The 22,098-nt window shown below is 48.0% G+C and overlaps 1 protein-coding gene across 4 annotated transcripts in view; it reads right to left on the bottom strand.

The window, feature by feature from the left end:
• The window catches only part of LOC149437758 (uncharacterized), a 77,083-nt gene extending 57,449 nt beyond the window's left edge, over positions 1-19,634 (bottom strand). For 2 of the 4 annotated variants that reach the window (XM_089660645.1, XM_089660647.1), the window contains exons 1-10: positions 19,505-19,631; positions 17,710-17,850; positions 16,451-16,642; positions 14,764-14,847; positions 9,918-10,036; positions 7,696-7,810; positions 7,111-7,170; positions 5,615-5,730; positions 2,456-2,588; positions 2,253-2,323 (exon numbers count right to left, since the gene is read on the bottom strand). In XM_089660645.1, the coding sequence (XP_089516771.1) occupies positions 2,253-2,323; positions 2,456-2,588; positions 5,615-5,730; positions 7,111-7,170; positions 7,696-7,810; positions 9,918-10,036; positions 14,764-14,847; positions 16,451-16,642; positions 17,710-17,727 (908 nt within the window). In that variant the 5' untranslated portion in view covers positions 17,728-17,850; positions 19,505-19,631. Of the gene's footprint in view, positions 1-2,252; positions 2,324-2,455; positions 2,589-5,614; positions 5,731-7,110; positions 7,171-7,695; positions 7,811-9,917; positions 10,037-14,763; positions 14,848-16,450; positions 16,643-17,709; positions 17,851-19,504 lie in introns of all 4 variants that reach the window. The other 2 variants (XM_089660646.1, XM_089660644.1) reach the window with 2 other exon arrangements.
• Between the last annotated feature and the right edge of the window lie 2,464 nt (positions 19,635-22,098).

Here is a 22,098-nt window from a genome sequence, read left to right as displayed (position 1 = left end):
CAGTACCAACGGTTTACAGACCAGATACATCCTAAATATAGAACCATTTATCCAACTGTCCATCCAGAGCCTCTGGTTTATAGACCGGGTACATCCTAAATATAGAGCCATTTATCCAACTGTCCACCCAAAGCCTCTGGTTTATAGACCGGATACATCCTAAATATAGAGCCATTTATCCAACTGTACACCCAAAGCCTCTGGTTTATAGACTGGATACATCCTAAATATAGAGCCATTTATCCAACTGTCCATCCAGAGCTTCTGGTTTATAGACCAGATACATCCTAAATATAGATCCATTTATCCAACTGTCCATCCAGAGCCTCTGGTTTATAGACCGGATACATCCTAAATATAGAGCCATTTATCCAACTGTCCATCCAGAGCTTCTGGTTTATAGACCGGATACATCCTAAATATGGAGCCATTTATCCAACTGTCCATCCAGAGTCTCTGGTTTATAGACGGGATACATCCTAAATATAGAGCCATTTATCCAACTGTCCATCCAGAGTCTCTGGTTTATAGACCGGATACATCCTAAATATGGAGCCATTTATCCAACTGTCCATCCAGAGTCTCTGGTTTATAGACCGGATACATCCTAAATATGGAGCCATTTATCCAACTGTCCATCCAGAGTCTCTGGTTTATAGACGGGATACATCCTAAATATAGAACCATTTATCCAACTGTCCATCCAGAACCTCTGGTTTATAGACTGGAAAAGTCCTAAATATAGAGCCATTTAACCAACTGTCCATCCAGAGCCTCTGGTTTACAGACCGATACATCCTAAATATAGAGCCATTTATCCAACTGTCCATCCAGAGCCTGGTTCCTCACACCTATTCTCTCCCCTGTACCCTTCTATGAACAACCTTCAGTTTCTTGGACTGCGGAAAAAATAACAATAATATTAATTATTATTATTATACAGTATTTATAAAGCGCCAATGGTTCGCTCAGCGCTGTACATTACAATGGGAGACAATACACGAGACAGTGCAATAACAATACAGTGTGATACACGAGGGGTTCGAGGGCCCTGCTCCTTGGAGCTTACAATCTAGGAGGGAGGGGTAGTAGTACAGGAGGAAAAGCTGTGGGGGATGGAGTGGTAGGAAGAGTGGAGGAGATCGGCAATTAGCAGAGGGCGGTGTAGGCTTCCCTGAAGAGGTGGGTTTTCAGGGTGCGCTTAAAAGAGAGGAGAGTAGGTGATAGTCTGATGAATTGGGGTAGGGAGTTCCAGAGGATGGGTGATGCCCTGGAGAAGTCCTGGAGGCAGAGACCAGGGAACTAGAGAAAAGGAGGTCTTTTGAGGAGCGGAGAGTGCGTTTTGGGTGGTATTTGGATATTAGGTCGGTGATGTAGTTTGGGACGGTATTATGGACAGCTTTGTATGTCAGTGTAAGCATTTTGAATTTGATCCGTTGTGCAATCTGAAGCCAGTGGAGGGATTGGCAGATGGGGGTGGCGGAGACGGAGCGGTTGGAAAAGTGAATGAGTCTGGCTGCCGTATTCAGGATCGACTGAAGCGGGGATAGCCTGTGGCAAGGCAGGCCAGTGAGGAGGGAGTTGCAGTAATCGAGTCGTGATATGATGAGGGAGTGGATGAGATATGATGAGGGAGTGGATGAGATACGATGAGGGAGGGGATGAGATATGATGAGGGAGTGGATGAGATACGATGAGGGAGGGGATGAGATATGATGAGGGTGTAGATGAGATATGATGAGGGAGTGGATGACATATGATGAGGGAGTGGATGAGATATGATGAGGGAGTGGATGAGATATGATGAGGGAGTGGATGAGATATGATGAGGGAGTGGATGACATATGATGAGGGAGTGGATGAGATATGATGAGGGAGTGGATGAGATATGATGAGGGAGTGGATGAGATATGATGAGGGAGTGGATGACATATGATGAGGGAGTGGATGAGATATGATGAGGGAGTGGATGAGATATGATGAGGGAGTGGATGAGATATGATGAGGGAGTGGATGACATATGATGAGGGAGTGGATGAGATATGATGAGGGAGTGGATGGTGATGATAATAATGACATGTATGTATCATCTGTTATTTTCAGAGCTGAATGCTGTAGTGCAGTATTGTCCAGTAATAGAGCATTGCCATGTATGTTTGTTATTGTCCAAGTTTTATACACAAGGACAGAATCGTGAATGTGGATCTAAGGGATGGAAAGTAGAAGCACACAATGGTTGGAATGTTGTGTACCTGCTGGGTCCAGTCTGTGGCGTTGGGCGTAGCGGGATCTGTCCATCGCAGACCCCGGTGTTTGGCTCCTTCTGGGAAGATAAATACAGTTCTTGGAGTCACAGAAGATGATGTCAAGTCTTATATTAAGACTCAGGAAGTTCTGAGAACTCTCTGAGGACCATTTGTGTCCTGTTGGCTCTCTCCCAGCACCGATCACTGACCTGAGACACAATAGTCTGGCTTCCCAGGATGCTTTGCTGCTGCTTTCTCACGCTGCTCTGCTCCCGTATGTCGGGGGTCACCGAATTACCCGGTTCTCTGGTGAATGTAGTGCCTTTCGGGGACTTTCCTGTCCTAAGAGACCAAAAGTGACTTTATGTTAGCTTTTAATGTCTAATTATAGAGATTGTGGGAATTTCAGACGGAGGAGACTCTCCGGCAAACAGCCACTTTTGTGGCATCTGTTCAAGACATGAAGCATTAAAAAAAACAATTCTACAAAAATTACTGATTTAGGCAGAAAAGGCATTGGTGAGTTATTTTGCTTCTTTTCTTGCAAATGCAGTACCTGATACCGGGGGCGTATTTACCACAAGGCAAACAAGGCATTTGCCTAGGGCTGCATTTTTCAGGAGGGCAGCACCCCGGAAAAAGGGACAGAAGAAACAAAAGAAGGGACACGTGCAACATGGAGACCAGGTGGGATCCAAGAGAGGCTTCGGGCTGCTTGATGGTGTATGCAGAGCCCGATTCTTGTTCCCAGGGAGGTCCGGAGCTGTGAAGGTGAGTGTCTATCTCTCTTTCACTTGGGGGGAGGGGGGATATGTGTTAGTGGAAGGTTCCCTTGGGTGGGGGGGCAGGGGAGTTGTTGGTCAATATCAGGTTCTTTCCACGGGAGGGTCCCCATTCCCCCTCTCCAAAAAAAAACCCAGTGAACTATGCTTCAGGCAGGAATGAATACAGTGAGTGAGTGACGAGTACCGATCACACATTGTGTTCATTCAGGAAAAGAAGGGGCTGGTTAATGTGACATATTTACTGGACCCTTCCCCCACTCTCCATCCAGATGGATACTATTGTGTGCTTGCAGCTGCTGGTGGGAAGGAGAGGAGGGAAGCCAGCAGCGGGGGGGTGGAAAGTATGCTGCACAGGGAGGGTGATGGGTGCAGCGGTGGAGGGGGGGAGAGGCAATTACTGGAACCGATCCCCTGTATGGCTCTCCCTGCAGCAGCTGAAAGCCAGGTGAGGGAGAGGAGAAGAAGCCAGATTTCAGCTGCTGCAGAGGGAGCCATACAGGGGATCGGTTCCAGTAACTGCCCCCCCCCACTGTTCCTTCCCTGCTCACATGTGATGCACCCATGTAGACCCTGAACAGGGCAAGCAGCCAGGTGGAGTGGACCTGTATGCAGGAGGAGCTGGCTGTAGACATTCTGTCCCTTAAGGAGAAGGGGGCAGGGATGAATTACAAAAGGCCTTTTAGGCCAAGTTGGAGATCTCTGTATGAGGCTGCTTCTCTGGAGGGTTCCCAGGAGAGATATGCCCAGCTAGGAGGCCCTGTGAGTACTGATAAACCTGGGCACAGGAGAGGCTGTAGGCAGTTGGCTGCTAAGTGCTGCACATGCTTTCACCTGTGACTACTACAGACTGTCCACTATATGTGACTGACTGTGTATGTCAAATCACTCCAGAATATATGTCCTTGTGATGTGCCAACAACAGTAAAGTTCAGTGAATCAATTTTTTCAGTGGATGTTCCTTCTTTGGCATTTAAAGGTCTATGGCGGGGAAGGTCGTGTGGAGGCCTATGGCAAGGAGCAGGGCACACAATGGCAGGGGGTTCAACTTCAGTTGGAAGGACAGTGTTCTAGCAGTGCTGGAGCAGGATAGGGACTTGTGCTTTGGTGCCAAATCCAGCCAAACACGAAGACCCTTTTACATGCCTCCAAACATTTCAGTACGAGGGCTGCATTTTATAATTTACAAACCCCTGTCAGTGGTCAGAGTCAGTGGAAAGAATGCCCCCCACTTATAGCGGTGGTCAGAATGCCCCCCCCTACAAAGAGCTAAAAATTGATGTCATACTGCAGTCTCTGCCAAGTGGTGATGGATCCAGAACAGGGGCGGACTGACAACTCATGGGGCCCTCGGGCAATAGGGGATCATGGAGCCCCTGTGTCCTCGCCCACACTCAAAAAAGCCTATGAAAGGTAGCAGGGGCATCTCATGGGGCCCCCTACTGACCCCGGGTCCTTGGGCAGTGCCCGAATGCCCGATTGGTCAGTCCGCCCCTGATCCAGAACTATGCAGGCACCATCAAATGGAAAGTCAATGAGCCAAAGCTCAAGAAACCCCTGGCAATCTCTGGAGGAACCCTAGGATGGCATGGAACCCCGGTTGACTTCTCTACACAATTCTGGCTGCTTTTCACATTACACCATGAAATCTCCCAAATGTACTCCGGGTTTCATATTCAGACCTATTCAGCTATAGAAGCCAGCAATCTGATTGTACAATCTACTTTACATCTACCAACAACTTCACAGTACAGGGACTTCTCCTATTGGATACAAATTAAACAAATTATTAGGCATCCCTTGCATTTCGCTGTTTCCGTCCCTTCTTTACCTCCTCATCAACATACTAGAGAAACATTTAAATGAAACCTGATTTCATTAGTTACCCTATTTTAGAAGCAGTGATGTCATCAGTGGGTCTCTATGCTTCTCTCTGCAATGCAGGCAGATCATAGCTAGTGTGAGGGGCTGGAAGTGCCTCAGTAGTCCTCTCAAGAGCTTTCTGTCTTGATGCAAGCAGTGGGCTGGTTCTTGGGAGAAGTTATGCAAATATCAAAATGTTTTGATGGGTGCATGGAAGTCTGGAGGAGTGGGCGTTCCTTGGAAGACTACATTGGCATGAAGACCACCATAAGTAATGCCCACAAGTTATGCTGAGACTCGATGATTGAGAGTACTGAAATTTATGGAAAAATGGAAGGGGCAGGACAAGGACAGTTACGCTGGGGGGGCTACCCTGGGCTCGTGCTGCTGGTGACTTCCAAACAATCCCATCCTCATCTAAAGGGAAGGAGATTATTTTTTTTAAATGATGGATATTACAGTATAGATAAATGGTGATAAGTAATAATAAATCACACGAGGGATCCACAGCAAGACACGTCCATGGTAATTGTTCTGATTGTTGAGCAGATACTCCCAGCCAGGAACCCTTCTTTATACCCCTGTGAGTTATTTATTATCCCACCCCAGGATTCCTTCCCTCCCCATATCCACATCTGTCACTTTTACCACTTCTGTCATCAAACTTCAAGGTTCCAATTTACAAAAAACATTGGATGGTGGTAGAGGGAGAAGACTCCATACCGGACTGTCTGCTGAAGCTGAGACCAAATCTCCTTCACCTGCCGCTGTCTGTGCAAAGCTCTGGAGGCCAAAACAGGGTGGAGGCTGGAGACCTGGGACACCGAGACATCCAACATCTGAAGGACAAAAGATGATAGAAGGATGGGTGAGAGGAGATTGTAAGAGACTCAAATGGGAAGAGTGAAAGGACAGAAGAGAAAGAGGAAACAGAGAGCAGGAGAGAGAGGACAGGAGAAATAGAGGAGAAGAGAGGAGGGCAGTGGAGAGACAGAGGTCAGGAAATAAAGAGGAGAAGAGAGGGGGGCAGAGGAAGACAGAGGAGAAGAGAAGAGGGCAAAGGAGAGACAGAGGACAGGAGAGACAGAGAAGAGAACAAGGCAGAGGAGAAACAGAGTACAGGAGAGACAGAGGAGAAGAGAGGCGAGCAGAGGATAAGAGAGGAGGGCATAGAAGATATAGAGGACAGGATAGACAGAGGAGAAGAGAGAAGGGCAGAGGAGAGACAGAGGACAGGAAAGACAGGAGAGCAGAGATAAAGGAGAAATAAGGAGAGACAGAGGACAGGTGAGACAGAAGAGAAGAGAGGAGGGCAGAGGAGAGACAGGGAACAGATAGAGGAGAAGAGAGGGGGCAGAGGAGAGACAGAGGAGAAAAGCGGAGGGCAGAGGAGAGACAGAGGACAGGAGAGACAGAGGAGAAAAGCGGAGAGGCAGAGAACAAAAGAGAAAGAGGACAGGAGCAACAGAAGAGAAGAAAGAAGGCAGAGGAGAGAAATAGGAGAGACAAAGAATAGAAGAGACAGAGGAGAAGAGAGGAGGGCAGAGGAGAGACAGAGGACAGCAAAGACAGAGGAGAGGAGGGGGGAAGAAAGGGAAGGGAGAGGTAAGGAAAAGAGAAGAAGGGAGAGACAGGAGACAGCAGAGACAAAGAAGAGGAGAGACAGGGGAGAAGAGAGGAGGGTAGTGGAGACACAGAGGAGAGGACAGAGAGGAGAAATAAGGGAGAGGAGAGGACAGAGAGGAGAAATAAGGGAGGGAAGAGGAGAGGACAGGAGAAATAAGGGAGGGGAGAGGAGAAATAAGGGAGGGGAGAGGAGAAATAAGGGAGAGGAGAAATAAGGGAGAGGAGAGGAGAAATAAGGGAGGGGAGAGGAGAAATAAGGGAGAGGAGAAATAAGGGAGAGGAGAGGAGAAATAAGGGAGAGGAGAAATAAGGGAGAGGACAGGAGAAATAAGGGAGGGGAGAGGAGAAATAAGGGAGAGGAGAAATAAGGGAGAGGAGAGGAGAAATAATGGAGGGGAAAGGAGACATAAGGGAGGGGAGAGGAGAAATAAGGGAGGGGAGAGGACAAAGAGGAGCAATAAGGGAGATGAGAGGAGAGGAGAGAAGAGGAGAGAAGAGGAGAGGAGAGGGAAGAGGTTTAGGAGAGGGGAGGGGAGAAGAGAAGAGAGGAGAGGAGAGGTAGGTGTCTAGATCTATGATGCACATTCTCATACCATGATCTGACTAGCGATATCCCTGAGATCCTGGTCGCTGTGCCCACCAGCTGCGTTCTTCTGGGGAAAAACAGAGTTTGATTTTTAATATGTAATTTGTAGAAATATCTGTGCAGCTTTCAGTGATGCTGAGTATAGACGGAGTACAATTGGCTATAACACAGATGATGAATTCTGATTTGCTGTGTAGCATAGACCAGCCTTTGTTAACATGGAAGAACCCTTAAAATAACTTTCATGGCTCACAGAATCCCTGGCTGAATTCATGGTATCTTAGTGTGATGGTCACCAGGAAGGATGCTCCTTACTTCTGTGGTCATTGGGAAGAAACTCCTCTTACAGATAGGCAAAAAGATCATTGTTGCCAGTGGTTAGTCATCTGAGAGGAAGAAGCAGAGCATTGCTGACGGAACCCCTAGAGTTCCTTGGAACCCTGGTTGAGAAAGGCTGGTATGGATGAAAAGCTCTGAAGTTGGCACAATACCTCCCTTAATATTCGGTCTGTACCCTCACCTATCCTGGGAACAATGAGTAATATGGTGGATGACTAACCCCTGACCATTGTCTCCCCAGTCCCAGCCTCACCTTCTCCTGCATGGCCCTCAGGACAGTGTCTGCTTGCTGCCAGAGTGAGGCGCCTTCCAGGGCCAGCTGTAGACTCCTCTGATATTCATCCAGAGAGCCCTGGAGCCTCAGCCACCTGCCAGGAGAGAAATTAAGATCATTGACTGTATTTATTAAAAAAGTGTTTGCACTTTCCTGAGCCACCAACCAGATTCCCCACTCACTGTCTGCAGGAGAACATACACAGGGTAGACAATCAATCAGTCATCAGACCTCTCCATTGAGAAAAAACACATACAATGGACAGCGTGTCTTTTTTATTGTAAAGAAAAATGCATGCAATTATTTCCTTATACAGTCAGGTCCATAAATATTGGGACATCGACACAATTCTAACATTTTTGGCTCTATACACAACCACAATGGATTTGAAATGAAACGAACAAGATGTGCTTTAACTGCAGACTGTCAGCTTTAATTTGAGGGTATTTACATCCAAATCAGGTGAACGGTGTAGGAATTACAACAGTTTGCATATGTGCCTCCCACTTGTTAAGGGACCAAAAGTAATGGGACAATTGGCTTCTCAGCTGTTCCATGGCCAGGTGTGTGTTATTCCCTCATTATCCCAATTACAATGAGCACATAAAAGGTCCAGAGTTCATTTCAAGTGTGCTATTTGCATTTGGAATCTGTTGCTGTCAACTCTCAAGATGAGATCCAAAGAGCTGTCACTATCAGTGAAGCCATCATTAGGCTGAAAAAACAAAACAAACCCATCAGAGAGATAGCAAAAACATTAGGCGTGGCCAAAACAACTGTTTGGAACATTCTTAAAAAGAAGGAACGCACCGGTGAGCTCAGCAACACCAAAAGACCCGGAAGACCACGGAAAACAATTGTGGTGGATGAGCGAAGAATTCTTTCCCTGGTGAAGAAAACACCCTTCACAACAGTTGGCCAGATCAAGAACACTCTCCAGGAGGTAGGTGTATGTGTGTCAAAGTCAACAATCAAGAGAAGACTTCACCAGAGTGAATACAGAGGGTTCCCCACAAGATGGAAACCATTGGTGAGCCTCAAAAACAGGAAGGCCAGATTAGAGTTTGCCAAATGACATGTAAAAAAGCCTTCACAGTTCTGGAACAACATCCTATGGACAGATGAGACCAACATCAACTTGTACCAGAGTGATGGGAAGAGAAGAGTATGGAGAAGGAACTGCTCATGATCCTAAGCATACCACCTCATCAGTGAAGCATGGTGGTGGTAGTGTCATGGCGTGGGCATGTATGGCTGCCAATGGAACTGCTTCTCTTGTATTTATTGATGATGTGACTGCTGGCAAAAGCAGCCGGATGAATTCTGAAGTGTTTCGGGAATTTTATCTGCTCATATTCAGCCAAATGCTTCAGAACTCATTGGACGCTTCACAGTGCAGATGGACAATGACACAAAGCAGACTGCAAAAGCAACCAAAGAGTTTTTTAAGGGAAAGAAGTGGAATGTTATGCAATGGCCAAGTCAATCACCTGACCTGAATCCGATTGAGCATGCATTTCACTTGCTGAAGACAAAACTGAAGGGAAAATGCCCCAAGAACAAGCAGGAACTGAAGACAGTTGCAGTAGAGGCCTGGCAGAGCATCACCAGGGATGAAACCCAGCGTCTGGTGATGTCTATGCGTTCCACACTTCAGGCTGTAATTGACTGCAAAGGATTTGCAACCAAGTATTAAAAAGTGAAAGTTTGATTTATGATTATTATTCTGTCCCATTACTTTTGGTCCCTTAACAAGTGAGAGGCACATATGCAAACTGTTGTAATTCCTACACCGTTCACTAGATTTGGATGTAAATAATCTCAAATTAAAGCTGACAGTCTGCAGTTAAAGCACATCTTGTTCGTTTCATTTCAAATCCATTGTGGTGGTGTATAGAGCCAAAAATGTTAGAATTGTGTAGATGTCCCAATATTTATGGACCTGACTGTATATCGATTGTTTTTAATTCAATGAGTGTTCACATTATTTAGGAGGTAGTGGTGGCTCTTCTCTTGGTTTATATCTCCCTCTAATTACACTGTTCCTCCATGTACTGCCCTGCCCTGATAATGAAACCCTGAGTGATCCGGAAAGGTCATCTTTCATACTATGCTGTAGTACAGTAACTCCCCATGTGTCAGCCTTGAGGGGCTCCTCTGCCTGCTCTCCCCTGCCACCTCCTTATTGCTCCACTGCTCACATTCTGTTAAGGTGTTTCCTCCGGTTGGATGTGCCACGACTCTCTGCCCGTCCATGTTTCTCTAGCTTCTGGGCCAGGCTGTTGATGTTCTCCTGCAAGTTGCTGTAATATAGTTGCTCCTGAAAGATAAAAGGCCAGAATATGGAAAACATGCTACAGTGTATACAGATGGATAATATATGAGGGGTGTTCAAGTCAAACCGGGACTTCTGAGTTTATATAATAACAGAAGAAGCCTCAAGGAGTGGAAACATTTACATTATATTGCCAAAAGAATTGGGCCGCCGGCCTTTCTACACACATGAACTTTAATGGCCCCCCAGTTTTAGTCCATAGGGTTCAATATTGAGTTGGCCCCGCCCTTTGCAGCTATAACAGCTTCAACTCTTCTGGGAAGGCCGTCCACAAGGTTTAGGAGGGTGTCTATGGGAAGGTTGGACCATTCTTCCAGAAGCACATTTGTCAGGTCAGGCACTGATGTCGGGGGAGGAGGCCTGGCTCACAGTCTCCGCTCTAATTCATCCCAAAGGTGTTCTATGGGGTTGAGGTCAGGACTCTGTGCAGGCCAGTCAAGTTCCTCCACGCCAAACTGGCTCCTCCATGTCTTTATGGACCTTGCTTTGTGCACTGGTGGGCAGTCATGTTGGAACAGGAAGGGGCCATCCCAAAACTCTTCCCACAAAGTTGGGAGCATGAAATTGTCCAAAATGTCTTGATATGCTGACGCCTTAAGAGTTCCCTTCACTGGAAGTAGGGGGCCAAGCCCAACCCCTGAAGAACAACCCCACACCATAATCCCCCCTCCACCAAACTTTACACTTGGCTCAATGCAGTCAGGCAAGTACCATTCTGGCAACTGCCAAACCCAGACACGTCCATCTGACTGCCAGACAGAGAAGCGTGATTGGTCACTCCAGAGAACACGTCTCCACTGCTCTAGAGTCCAGTGGCGGTGTGCTTTACACCACGATGCTTTGCATTGCACTTGGTGATGTAAGGCTTGGATGCAGCTGCTCGGCCATGGAAACCCATTCCATGAAGCTCTCTACACACTGTTGTTGGGCTCATCTGAAGGCCACACCAAGTTTGGAGGTCTTTAGCTATTGACTCTGCAGACAATTGGCGACTTCTGCACACTGTGCGCTTCAGCATGCGCTGACCCCGCCCTGTCATGTGACGTGGCCTACCACTTGGTGGCTGAGTGGCTGTTGTTCCCAGTTGCTTCCATTTTGTTATAATCCCACTAACAGTTGAGCGTGGAATATTTAGTAGCCAGGAAATGTCACGGATGGACTTATTGCCCAGGTGGCCACCTATCACGGGACCACGCTTGGAGTCACTGAGCTCCTGAGAGCGACCCATTCTTTCACCAATGTTTGTAGAAGCCGTCTGCATGCCTAGGGGATGATTGTATACACCTGTGTCCATGGAGGGGATTGGAGCACCTGAATCACATGATTTGGAGAGTGGGGACAATACTTTTAGCAATATAATGTATATTGTTTGACATACTCCCCTGCTACATTTATCCCAGTGTTTAACTAATGGTTCGAAAGCTTCAGCAGAGAAAGATTTGTCAGTACATCTGAACCATCGTAGGACAGTCAGCTTCACTTCCTCATCAGTGCTGAAATGCTGGCCTTCAAGGAACTCTTTTAGGGGTGCAAACAGGTGAAATCCACTGCGATGTCCGGGCTGTAAGGGGGATGTAGTAATACCTCCCAGCCGAGTTGCTGTAATGTGCACGGAAAAAGCAGTATGAGTTCGTGCGTTGTCCTGGAGAAACAGGACGCCCTTAGCGATCAAACCAGACCGTTTTTTTCTGAAGACTTGTATGCACATCACTTAGAACACTATAGTAATATTCGTTGTTGATACCACGGGGTAGGAAATCACATGAATAACGCCACGTTTGTCCCAGGAAACACTTGCCATCTCTTTACCTGCAGATGTTCAAAAATTGTTTTGGTGGCAGTAAGTCCACATGTCTCCACTGATATGACACCATTCAAATGTCTTACTGCGACTGAGTGTTTCATCACCATACTGGGCAAGTCTTCTGTAGATATCCGCAGGTTTAATGTCTTATATATATATATATACACTGCGTGTTGAAATGCATTTTTTATTAGAAAATATATGAAAAATATTTTTAAAAATACATTTCAAATTTACTGTATGTCTTTAAAAAATACAAATCTACATTTTTGGAATGCATTCACAAATATGTGTAAACATATATGTTAAAATGACTTTTTCATATGTTAAAAAAAATCCGAAGAATATATTTAAAAAATATATATATTTTTTAAAATATATTTTTTTTAAATATATTCTTCAGATTTTTTTTAAAATATATGTTTTTTAAATATATTGTTCAGATTTTTTTTGAACATATAAAAAAGTCATTTTAACATATATTTTTACATATACAGTGGGGATCGAAAGTTTGGGCACCCCAGCTGAAAATTTGTATTAATGTGCATAACGAAGCCAAGGAAAAATGGAAAAATCTCCAAAAGGCATCAAATTACAGATTAGACATTCTTATAATATGTCAACAAAAGTTAGATTTTATTTCCATCATTTACACTTTCAAAATAACAGAAAACAAAAAAATGGTGTCTGCAAAAGTTTGGGCACCCTGCAGAATTTATAGCATGCACTGCCCCCTTTGCCAAGCTGAGACCTGCCAGTGTCATGGATTGTTCTCAATCATCGTCTGGAAAGACCAGGTGATGTCAATCTCAAAGGTTTTAAATGCCCAGACTCATCTGACCTTGCCCCAACAATCAGCACCATGGGTTCTTCTAAGCAGTTGTCTAGAAAACTGAAACTGAAAATAGTTGACGCTCACAAAGCTGGAGAAGGCTATAAGAAGATAGCAAAGCGTTTTCAGATGTCAATATCCTCTGTTCGGAATGTAATTAAGAAATGGCAGTCATCAGGAACAGTGGAAGTTAAAGCAAGATCTGGAAGACCAAGAAAAATATCAGACAGAACAGCTCGCAGGATTGTGAGAAAAACAATTCAAAACCCACGTTTGACTGCACGATCCCTCCAGAAAGATCTGGCAGACACTGGAGTTGTGGTCACTATTCCACTATAAAGAGATACTTGTACAAATATGGTCTTCATGGAAGAGTCATCAGAAGAAAACCTCTTCTACGTCCTCACCACAAAAATCATCGTTTGAACTTTGCAAATGAACATATAGACAAGCCTGATGCATTTTGGAAACAAGTTCTGTGGACCGATGAGGTTAAAATTGAACTTTTTGGCCGGAATGAGCAAAGGTACGTTTGGAGAAGAAGGGGCACAGAATTTAATGAAAAGAACCTCTGTCCAACTGTTAAGCATGGGGTTGGATCAATCATGCTTTGGGGTTGTGTTGCAGCCAGTGGCACAGGGAACATCTCACGAGTAGAAGGAAAAATGGATTCAATAAAACTTCAGCAAATTTTGGATGGTAACTTGATGCCATCTGTGAAAAAGCTGAAAGAGAGGATGGCTTCTACAAATGGATAATGATCCTAAACACACCTCGAAATCAAGAGGCGTAAACTGAAGGTTTTGCCATGGCCTTCACAATCTCCTGACCTCAACATAATTGAAAATCTATGGATAGACCTTAAAAGAGCAGTGCGTGACAGACAGCCCAGAAATCTCAAAGAACTGGAAGACTTTTGTAAGGAAGAATGGGCAAAGATACCTCAAACAAGAATTGAAAGACTCTTGGCTGGCTCCAAAAAGCGTTTACAAGCTGTGATACTTGCCAAAGGGGGCAGTACAAGATATTAACTCTGCAGGGTGCCCAAACTTTTGCAGACGCCATTTTTTTGTTTTCTGTTATTTTGAAAGTGTAAATGATGGAAATAAAATGTAACTTTTGTTGACATATTATAAGAATGTCTAATCTGTAATTTGATGCCTTTTGGAGATTTTTCCATCTTTCCCTGGCTTCTTTATGCACATTAATACAAATTTTTAGCTGGGGTGCCCAAACTTTCGATCCCCACTGTAGCTGTGTACATGAAATGTGAGATCATCTAAGGTACTGCTTGTCCAACCAGATTTGGAGTGGGATTCATTGCTGCTCAATGTTCTCCTTGATGGAGGGGAAACTGTACCTGAGGACTTGCGTGCAAGGAACTCTCTGCTTTTGCCTTATCCATTCTGTGGACCTGTGTTTCCTCCATTTATCCTACTTCTTCTGCATCATTACCCTTCCACCCACTAAGTCCTCATATATTAGGAGAGCAGCTCTGATCTGAGGAGGAAAAGCCCTGCTCCTCCACCAAGATACAAAGAAAAACCTCACATGTAACCTCAGGAGAAATACAGGCTGCCCTGGGAAAAAAAAAGCATCATAGCTGTGTAAATGAAGTGTGAGATCATCTAAGGTATTGCTTGTCCAACCAAATCTGGAGTGGGATTCATGGCTGCTCAATGTTCTCCTTGATGGAGGGGAAGCTGTACCTGAGGACTTGTCTGCAAGGAACTCTCTGCTTTTGCCTTATCCACTCTGTGGATCTGTGTTTCCTCCATTTATCCAACTTCTTCTGCATCATTACCCTACCACCCACCAAGTCCTCATATATTAGGAGATCAGCTCTGATCTGAGGAGGAAAAGCCCTGCTCCTCCACCAAGATGGCCGCCTCCACAGACAGAGTGCAGAACAAGGTATTACAAGTCAAAGCGCGGCAAATCTCAGCAGTAGGGAGATCTTAGACAATAATTGTCATTGGTCTTTGCCTCAGCTTTTCTTTTTTGGTAAATAGCTTTGAGAATGCTCAGAATGCAAACGCAGCCCCCTCCCCCATCCCACCTTCTGTCACTACGCACCTGCTTGAGGTCCAAGATCCGGCGGCTCAGCTGCACTTTGTCCAGGTTGTCATCCAGCAGTAGGCTGAGTGGTGGGATCTCCTCCTGGAGGAAGAGACACGATATTCCGGAGAAGACACATGTTAGTGAAGGGACGGATCCTCGAAGAAAGGCGTACGGAGGACACGTGTCCCCCAAAATAATCTCACAAAAGATAAATGAACTGCAGGGGAAATGTTTTAATGCTGCACACCAAACTTCTTGACATGAAGGGACAGGAACAGGGCGTGTGGGGGGAGGGGAATGAAGAGAAGAACAGAATGGGGTGTATGGAGTAAGGGATAGAACATAGGGAACGTGGCATGGAAAGTAATTGGGAGTGGGGGATGGAAAGGATGTATGGGATGAGGGGTATAGAAAAGAGTGGGGTGTAGAATAAGTGGGGTGAGGGGGTATGAATAGGGTGTGTGGGATGAGGGATATAGAAGAGAATGGAGTGTAGAATAGAGTGGGGCGAGGGGGTAAGAATAGGGTGTATGGAGTGAGGGGGTAGGAATAGGGTGTGTGGGGTGAGGGGGTAGGAATAGGGTGTGCGGGGCGAGGGGGTAGGAATAGGGTGCGTGGGGCGAGGGGGTAGGAATAGGGTGTGTGGGGTGAGGGAGAAGGAATAGGGTGCATGGGGCGAGGGGGTAGGAATAGGGTGCGCGGGACGAGGGGGTAGGAATAGGGTGTGCGGGGCGAGGGGGTAGGAAAAGGGTGAGTGGGGTGAGGGGGTAGGAATAGGGTGTGCGGGGCGAGGGGGTAGGAATAGGGTGAGCGGGGCGAGGGGGTAGGAATAGGGTGTGTGGGGCGAGGGGGTAGGATTAGGGTGTGCGGGGCGAGGGAGTAGGAATAGGGTGTGTGGGGCGAGGGGGTAGGATTAGGGTGTGCGGGGCGAGGGGGTAGGAATAGGGTGTGCGGGGCGAGGGGGTAGGAATATGGTGTGCGGGGCGAGGGGATAGGAATAGGGTGTGCGGGGCGAGGGGGTAGGAATAGGGTGTGCAGGGCAAGGGGGTAGGAATAGGGTGTGCGGGGCGAGGGGGTAGGAATAGGGTGAGCGGGGCGAGGGGGTAGGAATAGGGTGAGCGGGGCGAGGGGGTAGGAATAGGGTGTGTGGGGCGAGGGGGTAGGATTAGGGTGTGCGGGGCGAGGGGATAGGAAAAGGGTGTGCGGGGCGAGGGGGTAGGAATAGGGTGTGCGGGGCGAGGGGGTAGGAATAGGGTGTGTGGGGCGAGGGGGTAGGAATAGGGTGAGCGGGGCGAGGGGGTAGGATTAGGGTGTGCAGGGCGAGGGGGTAGGAATAGGGTGTGCGGGGCGAGGGGGTAGGATTAGGGTGTGCGGGGCGAGGGGGTAGGAATAGGGTGTGTGGGGCGAGGGGGTAGGAATAGGGTGTGTGGGGCGAGGGGGTAGGAATAGGGTGTGTGGGGCGAGGGAGTAGGATTAGGGTGTGCGGGGCGAGGGGGTAGGAATAGGGTGTGTGGGGCGAGTGGGTAGGAATAGGGTGTGTGGGGCGAGGGGGTAGGATTAGGGTGTGCAGGGCGAGGGGGTAGGAATAGGGTGTGTGGGGCGAGGGGGTAGGAATAGGGTATGTGGGGCGAGGGGGTAGGATTAGGATGTGCAGGGCGAGGGGGTAGGAATAGGGTGTGTGGGGCGAGGGGGTAGGTCTCACCTTCTCCCTCATCCAAATCTCCAGTTCATCCGCCTTCTTATTAAACTCTTGCAGTGCTTTAGTCCCGCCCACATCTTTGCTGTGATTGGTCGCTGTGTGCTTCAGAAGCTGCCATTGGTCCTTCAGATTTTGGAGCTGAGTGCGAACGCTGGCTGCACTGGGAGTCTCACTCCTCGACAGATCATCACTCATCTAGGAAAGAAACCAGTGTGAGTGATGAGTACAGGAGAGAGCAGAGTGTGAGTGATGAGTACAGGAGAGAGCAGAGTGTGAGTGATGAGTACAGGAGAGAGCACAGAATGTGAGTGATGAGTACAGGAGAGAGCACAGAATGTGAGTGATGAGTACAGGAGAGAGAGCAGAGTGTGAGTGATGAGTACAGGAGAGAGAGAGCAGAGTGTGAGTGATGAGTACAGGAGAGAGCACAGATTTGTGAGTGATGAGTACAGGAGAGAGCACAGAATGTGAGTGATGAGTACAGGAGAGAGCAGAGTGTGAGTGATGAGTACAGGAGAGAGCAGAGTGTGAGTGATGAGTACAGGAGAGAGCAGAGTGTGAGTGATGAGTACAAGAGAGAGCAGAGTGTGAGTGATGAGTACAGGAGAGAGCAGAGTGTGAGTGTTGAGTACAGGAGAGAGAGCAGAGTGTGAGTGATGAGTACAGGAGAGAGCACAGAATGTGAGTGATGAGTACAGGAGAGAGAGCAGAGTGTGCGTGATGAGTACAGGAGAGAGAGCAGAATGTGAGTGATGAGTACAGGAGAGAGAGCAGAGTGTGAGTGATGAGTACAGGAGAGAGCAGAGTGTGAGTGATGAGTACAGGAGAGAGCACAGAATGTGAGTGATGAGTACAGGAGAGTGCAGAGTGTGAGTGATGAGTACAGGAGAGAGCAGAGTGTGAGTGATGAGTACAAGAGAGAGCAGAGTGTGAGTGATGAGTACAGGAGAGAGCAGAGTGTGAGTGATGAGTACAGGAGAGAGCAGAGTGTGAGTGATGAGTACAGGAGAGAGCAGAGTGTGAGTGTTGAGTACAGGAGAGAGAGCAGAGTGTGAGTGATGAGTACAGGAGAGCGCAGAGTGTGAGTGATGAGTACAGGAGAGAGCAGAGTGTGAGTGATGAGTACAGGAGAGAGCAGAGTGTGAGTGATGAGTACAGGAGAGAGCAGAGTGTGAGTGATGAGTACAGGAGAGAGCAGAGATGAGCTGACTTCATTGTGCAGAGTAAATAGCAGTGGTAATAACAGAATAGTGTGTTGTCACCTGATTCAGCCTCATCATGGTGACCTCAAAGCTCCGAATGTCTCCCTGTATAGATCGGGTGCTCCGTTCCTGCTCTGGAGGGGGGAAACCATCATACTGGCCCCCCAGGTCCTGCAGCTTCTCCCGCACCCAGCTCTCTGCCTGGAGTAGATTGGTGACAGAGATTCAGGAGAATGACTTTTGTAACATCAAACAGAACACAACCTGACCAGCAACAATGTAACCCTTTACCATCAGCCTCAGAGCTCAGTCCCCCCTACTGTCCCCCAGGATGTGTACTGACCCCCACAGAACTGACCTGCCCCCTTATACTGACCCTCCACAGAACTGACCCACCCCCTCATACTGACCCCCACAGAACTGACCCACCCCCTTATACTGACCCCCCACAGAACTGACCCACCCCCTCATACTGACCCCCACAGAACTGACCCACCCCCTCATACTGACCCCCACAGAACTGACCCACCCCCTCATACTGACCCCCACATAACTGACCCACCCCCTCATACTGACCCCCACATAACTGACCCACCTCCTCATACTGACCCCCACAGGACTGACCCGCCCCCTCATACTGACCCCCACATAACTGACCCACCCCCTCATACTGACCCCCACAGAACTGACCCACCCCCTCATACTGACCCCCACATAACTGACCCACCTCCTCATACTGACCCCCACAGGACTGACCCGCCCCCTCATACTGACCCCCACAGAACTGACCCGCCCCCTTATACTGACCCCCTCATACTGACCCCCACATAACTGACCCGCCCCCTTATACTGACCCCCCACAGAACTGACCCACCCCCTCATACTGACCCCCACATAACTGACCCACCTCCTCATACTGACCCCCACAGGACTGACCCACCCCCTCATACTGACCCCCACAGAACTGACCCACCTCCTCATACTGACCCCCACAGAACTGACCCACCTCCTCATACTGACCCCCACAGAACTGACTCACTCCTTCATACTGACACCCACAGAACCGACTCACCCCCTCATACTGACTCACCCCTCATACTGACCCCCACATAACTGACTCACCCCTCATACTGACCCCCACAGAACTGACTCACTCCCTCATACTGACACCCACAGAACCGACTCACCCCCTCATACTGACTGACCCCTCATACTGACCCCCACAGAACTGACTCACCCCTCATACTGTCACTGAGCCGCTCACCTCTCTAAGCACCATACGGAGGAAAGGATAGTGGGGTAAATGGCGGCTGTGGCCCCCGGCACATACACCTCTCCTTCCATAGTGACAAGGGCCCAGTTACTATATAATCAGCCACTGTCTACAGGGGTCAGACCAGAAATGTCAGTGCTGGGGGCGGAGTCTCCTGTCACTATTATATGGTGTTGTGGGACTAGAGGACAGCACTGGACAGACAATGAGCCCATGGGGGGGGGTCATGTCTGTCCTGAGTGTCGGATCACATGACGGTGGAGGGGCGAGGTACGGCATGGCCTCAGTCACTTATATATTTTAAAGCAATCTAATCTAAAGCAATGCTCTCCTTTCATTATTAAAGAGAACCTGTCACCTGTTCTGAGCTTTTAGGTGGACATGCCATCCTTACGTAACCAATCTTACCAGATCCAATTCATATTGAACCCGGGTTAGGCGTTCGCTTAGCCCAGTCTACACACATATAGACCCATCCTAAGGACGAGGCTGTGATTGGAAATGCAACCGTGCAGACAAGTCACTGTGCCGGATGGTGATACACGACATTCCATAGTGCAGGTAAAAAACACGCAGTCCTACCTCTGATATATCCTGGCTGAGCTGGGCAATCTGCAGGGGGTCGCTGTGCACGGAGGGTCTTCTGCCCCCACCTCCAGTGAAGGGCGCTGTGCAATCACTCCGGGGGGACTGCTGGGAGAAGCTGAGATCTGCTGGGGAAATACGACATCCCAATCATTCATACACCTAGATTGTATCCCCCCCCCACCCGTCCCCAGCAAACAAAGTCACTCCCTGAACCAACGGTCTGACCACACAAATGGGGAAAGGACTCCGCCGCCATTGGGACGTATTACATGGAATCATTTGTGGAGTAATGTCCCATACACACGATAAGAAAATCGTACAAAAACGTTTGCGGAACCACTGATTGAACGATTTATTCTTCGTTGATGAGCAGGATGTTTTAACCGCTTCAAGTCCGGACACTTTCCCCCCCTTCCAGTCCGGACACTTTCACCTCCTTCCAGTCCGGACACTTTCACCCCCTTCCAGTCCAGACACTTTCCCCCCCTTCCAGTCCGGACACTTTCCCCCCCTTCCAGTCCGGACACTTTCCCCCCCTTCCAGTCCGGACACTTTCACCCCCTTCCAGTCCGGACACTTTCCACCCCCTTCCAGTCCGAACACTTTCACCCCCTTCCAGTCCGGACACTTTCCCCCCCTTCCAGTCCGGACATTTTCCCCCCCTTCCAGTCCGGACACTTTCCCCCCCTTCCAGCCCGGACACTTTCCCCCCCTTCCAGTCCAGACATTTTCCCCCCCTTCCAGTCCGGACACTTTCCCCCCCTTCCAGTCTGGACACTTTCCACCCCCTTCCAGTCCGGACACTTTCACCCCCTTCCAGTCCGGACACTTTCCCCCCCTTCCAGTCCAGACATTTTCCCCCCCTTCCAGTCCGGACACTTTCCCCCCCTTCCAGTCCGGACACTTTCACCCCCTTCCAGTCCGGACACTTTCCACCCTCTTCCAGTCCGGACACTTTCACCCCCTTCCAGTCCGGACACTTTCCCCCCCTTCCAGTCCGGACACTTTCACCCCCCCTTCCAGTCCGGACACTTTCACCCCCTTCCAGTCCGGACACTTTCCCCCCCTTCCAGTCCGGACACTGTCACCCCCTTCCAGTCCGGACACTTTCACCCCCTTCCAGTCCGGACACTTTCACCCCCTTCCAGTCCGGACACTTTCCCCCCCTTCCAGTCCGGACACTTTCACCCCCTTCCAGTCCGGACACTTTCCACCCCCTTCCAGTCCGGACACTTTCCCCCCCTTCCAGAACGGACACTTTCACCCCCTTCCAGTCTGGACACTTTCACCCCCCCTTCCAGTCCGGACACTTTCACCCCCTTCCAGTCCGGACACTTTCACCCCCTTCCAGCCGGACACTTTCCCCCCCTTCCAGTCGGGACACTTTCCCCCTCTTCCAGTCCGGACACTTTCACCCCCTCCCTGTCCAGGCCAATTTTCAGCTTTCAGCTTTGAATGACAATTTCGCGGTCATGCAACACTGTACCCATATGAATTTTTTAGCATTTTTTCAAGACAGATAAAGCTTTATTTTGGTGGTATTTATTCACCGCTGGGATTTTTATTTTTTTGCTATATAAATGAAAAAGTCCCAAAATTTTGCAAATAAATAATATTTCATCATAAATCTTGGCCAAAATGTATTCAGTTATCTTTTTAGCAAAACAAAAAATAACCCAAATTAGTTTATAACCAAAAATTATAATTAAAATTTTTATTTTTATTTTTTATATTATTATTTATGGGTTTTTTTTACATACTGTCAACCTAGCAGTACAGTGTCACCATGGTGACACTACTACTTGTGGGGGTTGATGAAGATTTTTTTTTTTTTTTTTTACATTGATTGCTTTTACACCCATAAAGGCTGTAAAAGCAATCATTTCTCCTTCTCTCTGGCTGCATTCTTGCAGCCATTGAGAAATACTCTGAGAGCTGTGATTGGTCACCGCTTGTCACATGGTACAAGGCTGTTGTGAATAGCCCTGTACCATGTGATCTCTGTGATCATTCACAGATTTCACACGTAGTAAGCAATGATGTCAGAAGTGACATCTTGCTTACTACTCTGCATGTGATCACCGATTGGCCAATCAGTGATCACATGATCGGGACCTCACACAGAGGTCCCGTCCAATGATCGGTGTTCCACTGTGTCCGGAGGACACAGCGGGCACCGGATTGCGGTGCTGTGCGCTTCCAGAGAGCACACACAGCTTGAAAATGCGGGTGCCGTTCATGAATGGCAACCCACCCCTGGACTGCCACCGTCCTGCTGCTTATAAACAGCAGCCGGACGGCAAGTGGTTAACCGATAACGATACTGTGAACGAAAAAATCCGGTTGAACAACAGTGAAAAATTTTGTCGATTCGCTTACAGACGACCAATTTTCTATGCGGAGGTATGGCGGTCGTACGAAAAAAATCTATCAAGCGCTATCACGCATGAGCGGAAACAGAAGATGACCCGGATGTTTATGTCCGAGGAATCTTCGCAAACACGAATGAAAAATCCAAATGTTAAAAGTAGATCGGCCCAATGAGATCATGAAAGCAGAATTCTGCAGATTATATTTTATGTATCACT

Source organism: Staurois parvus, unplaced genomic scaffold (genome assembly GCF_062004578.1).
Source record: "Staurois parvus isolate SC_StPar_1 unplaced genomic scaffold, SC_StPar_1.0 ptg001257l, whole genome shotgun sequence".
Lineage (NCBI taxonomy): Eukaryota > Metazoa > Chordata > Amphibia > Anura > Ranidae > Staurois > Staurois parvus.
The sequence above is the reverse complement of the archived record's forward strand: the minus strand, read 5'-3'. Positions and strand labels throughout refer to the sequence as shown.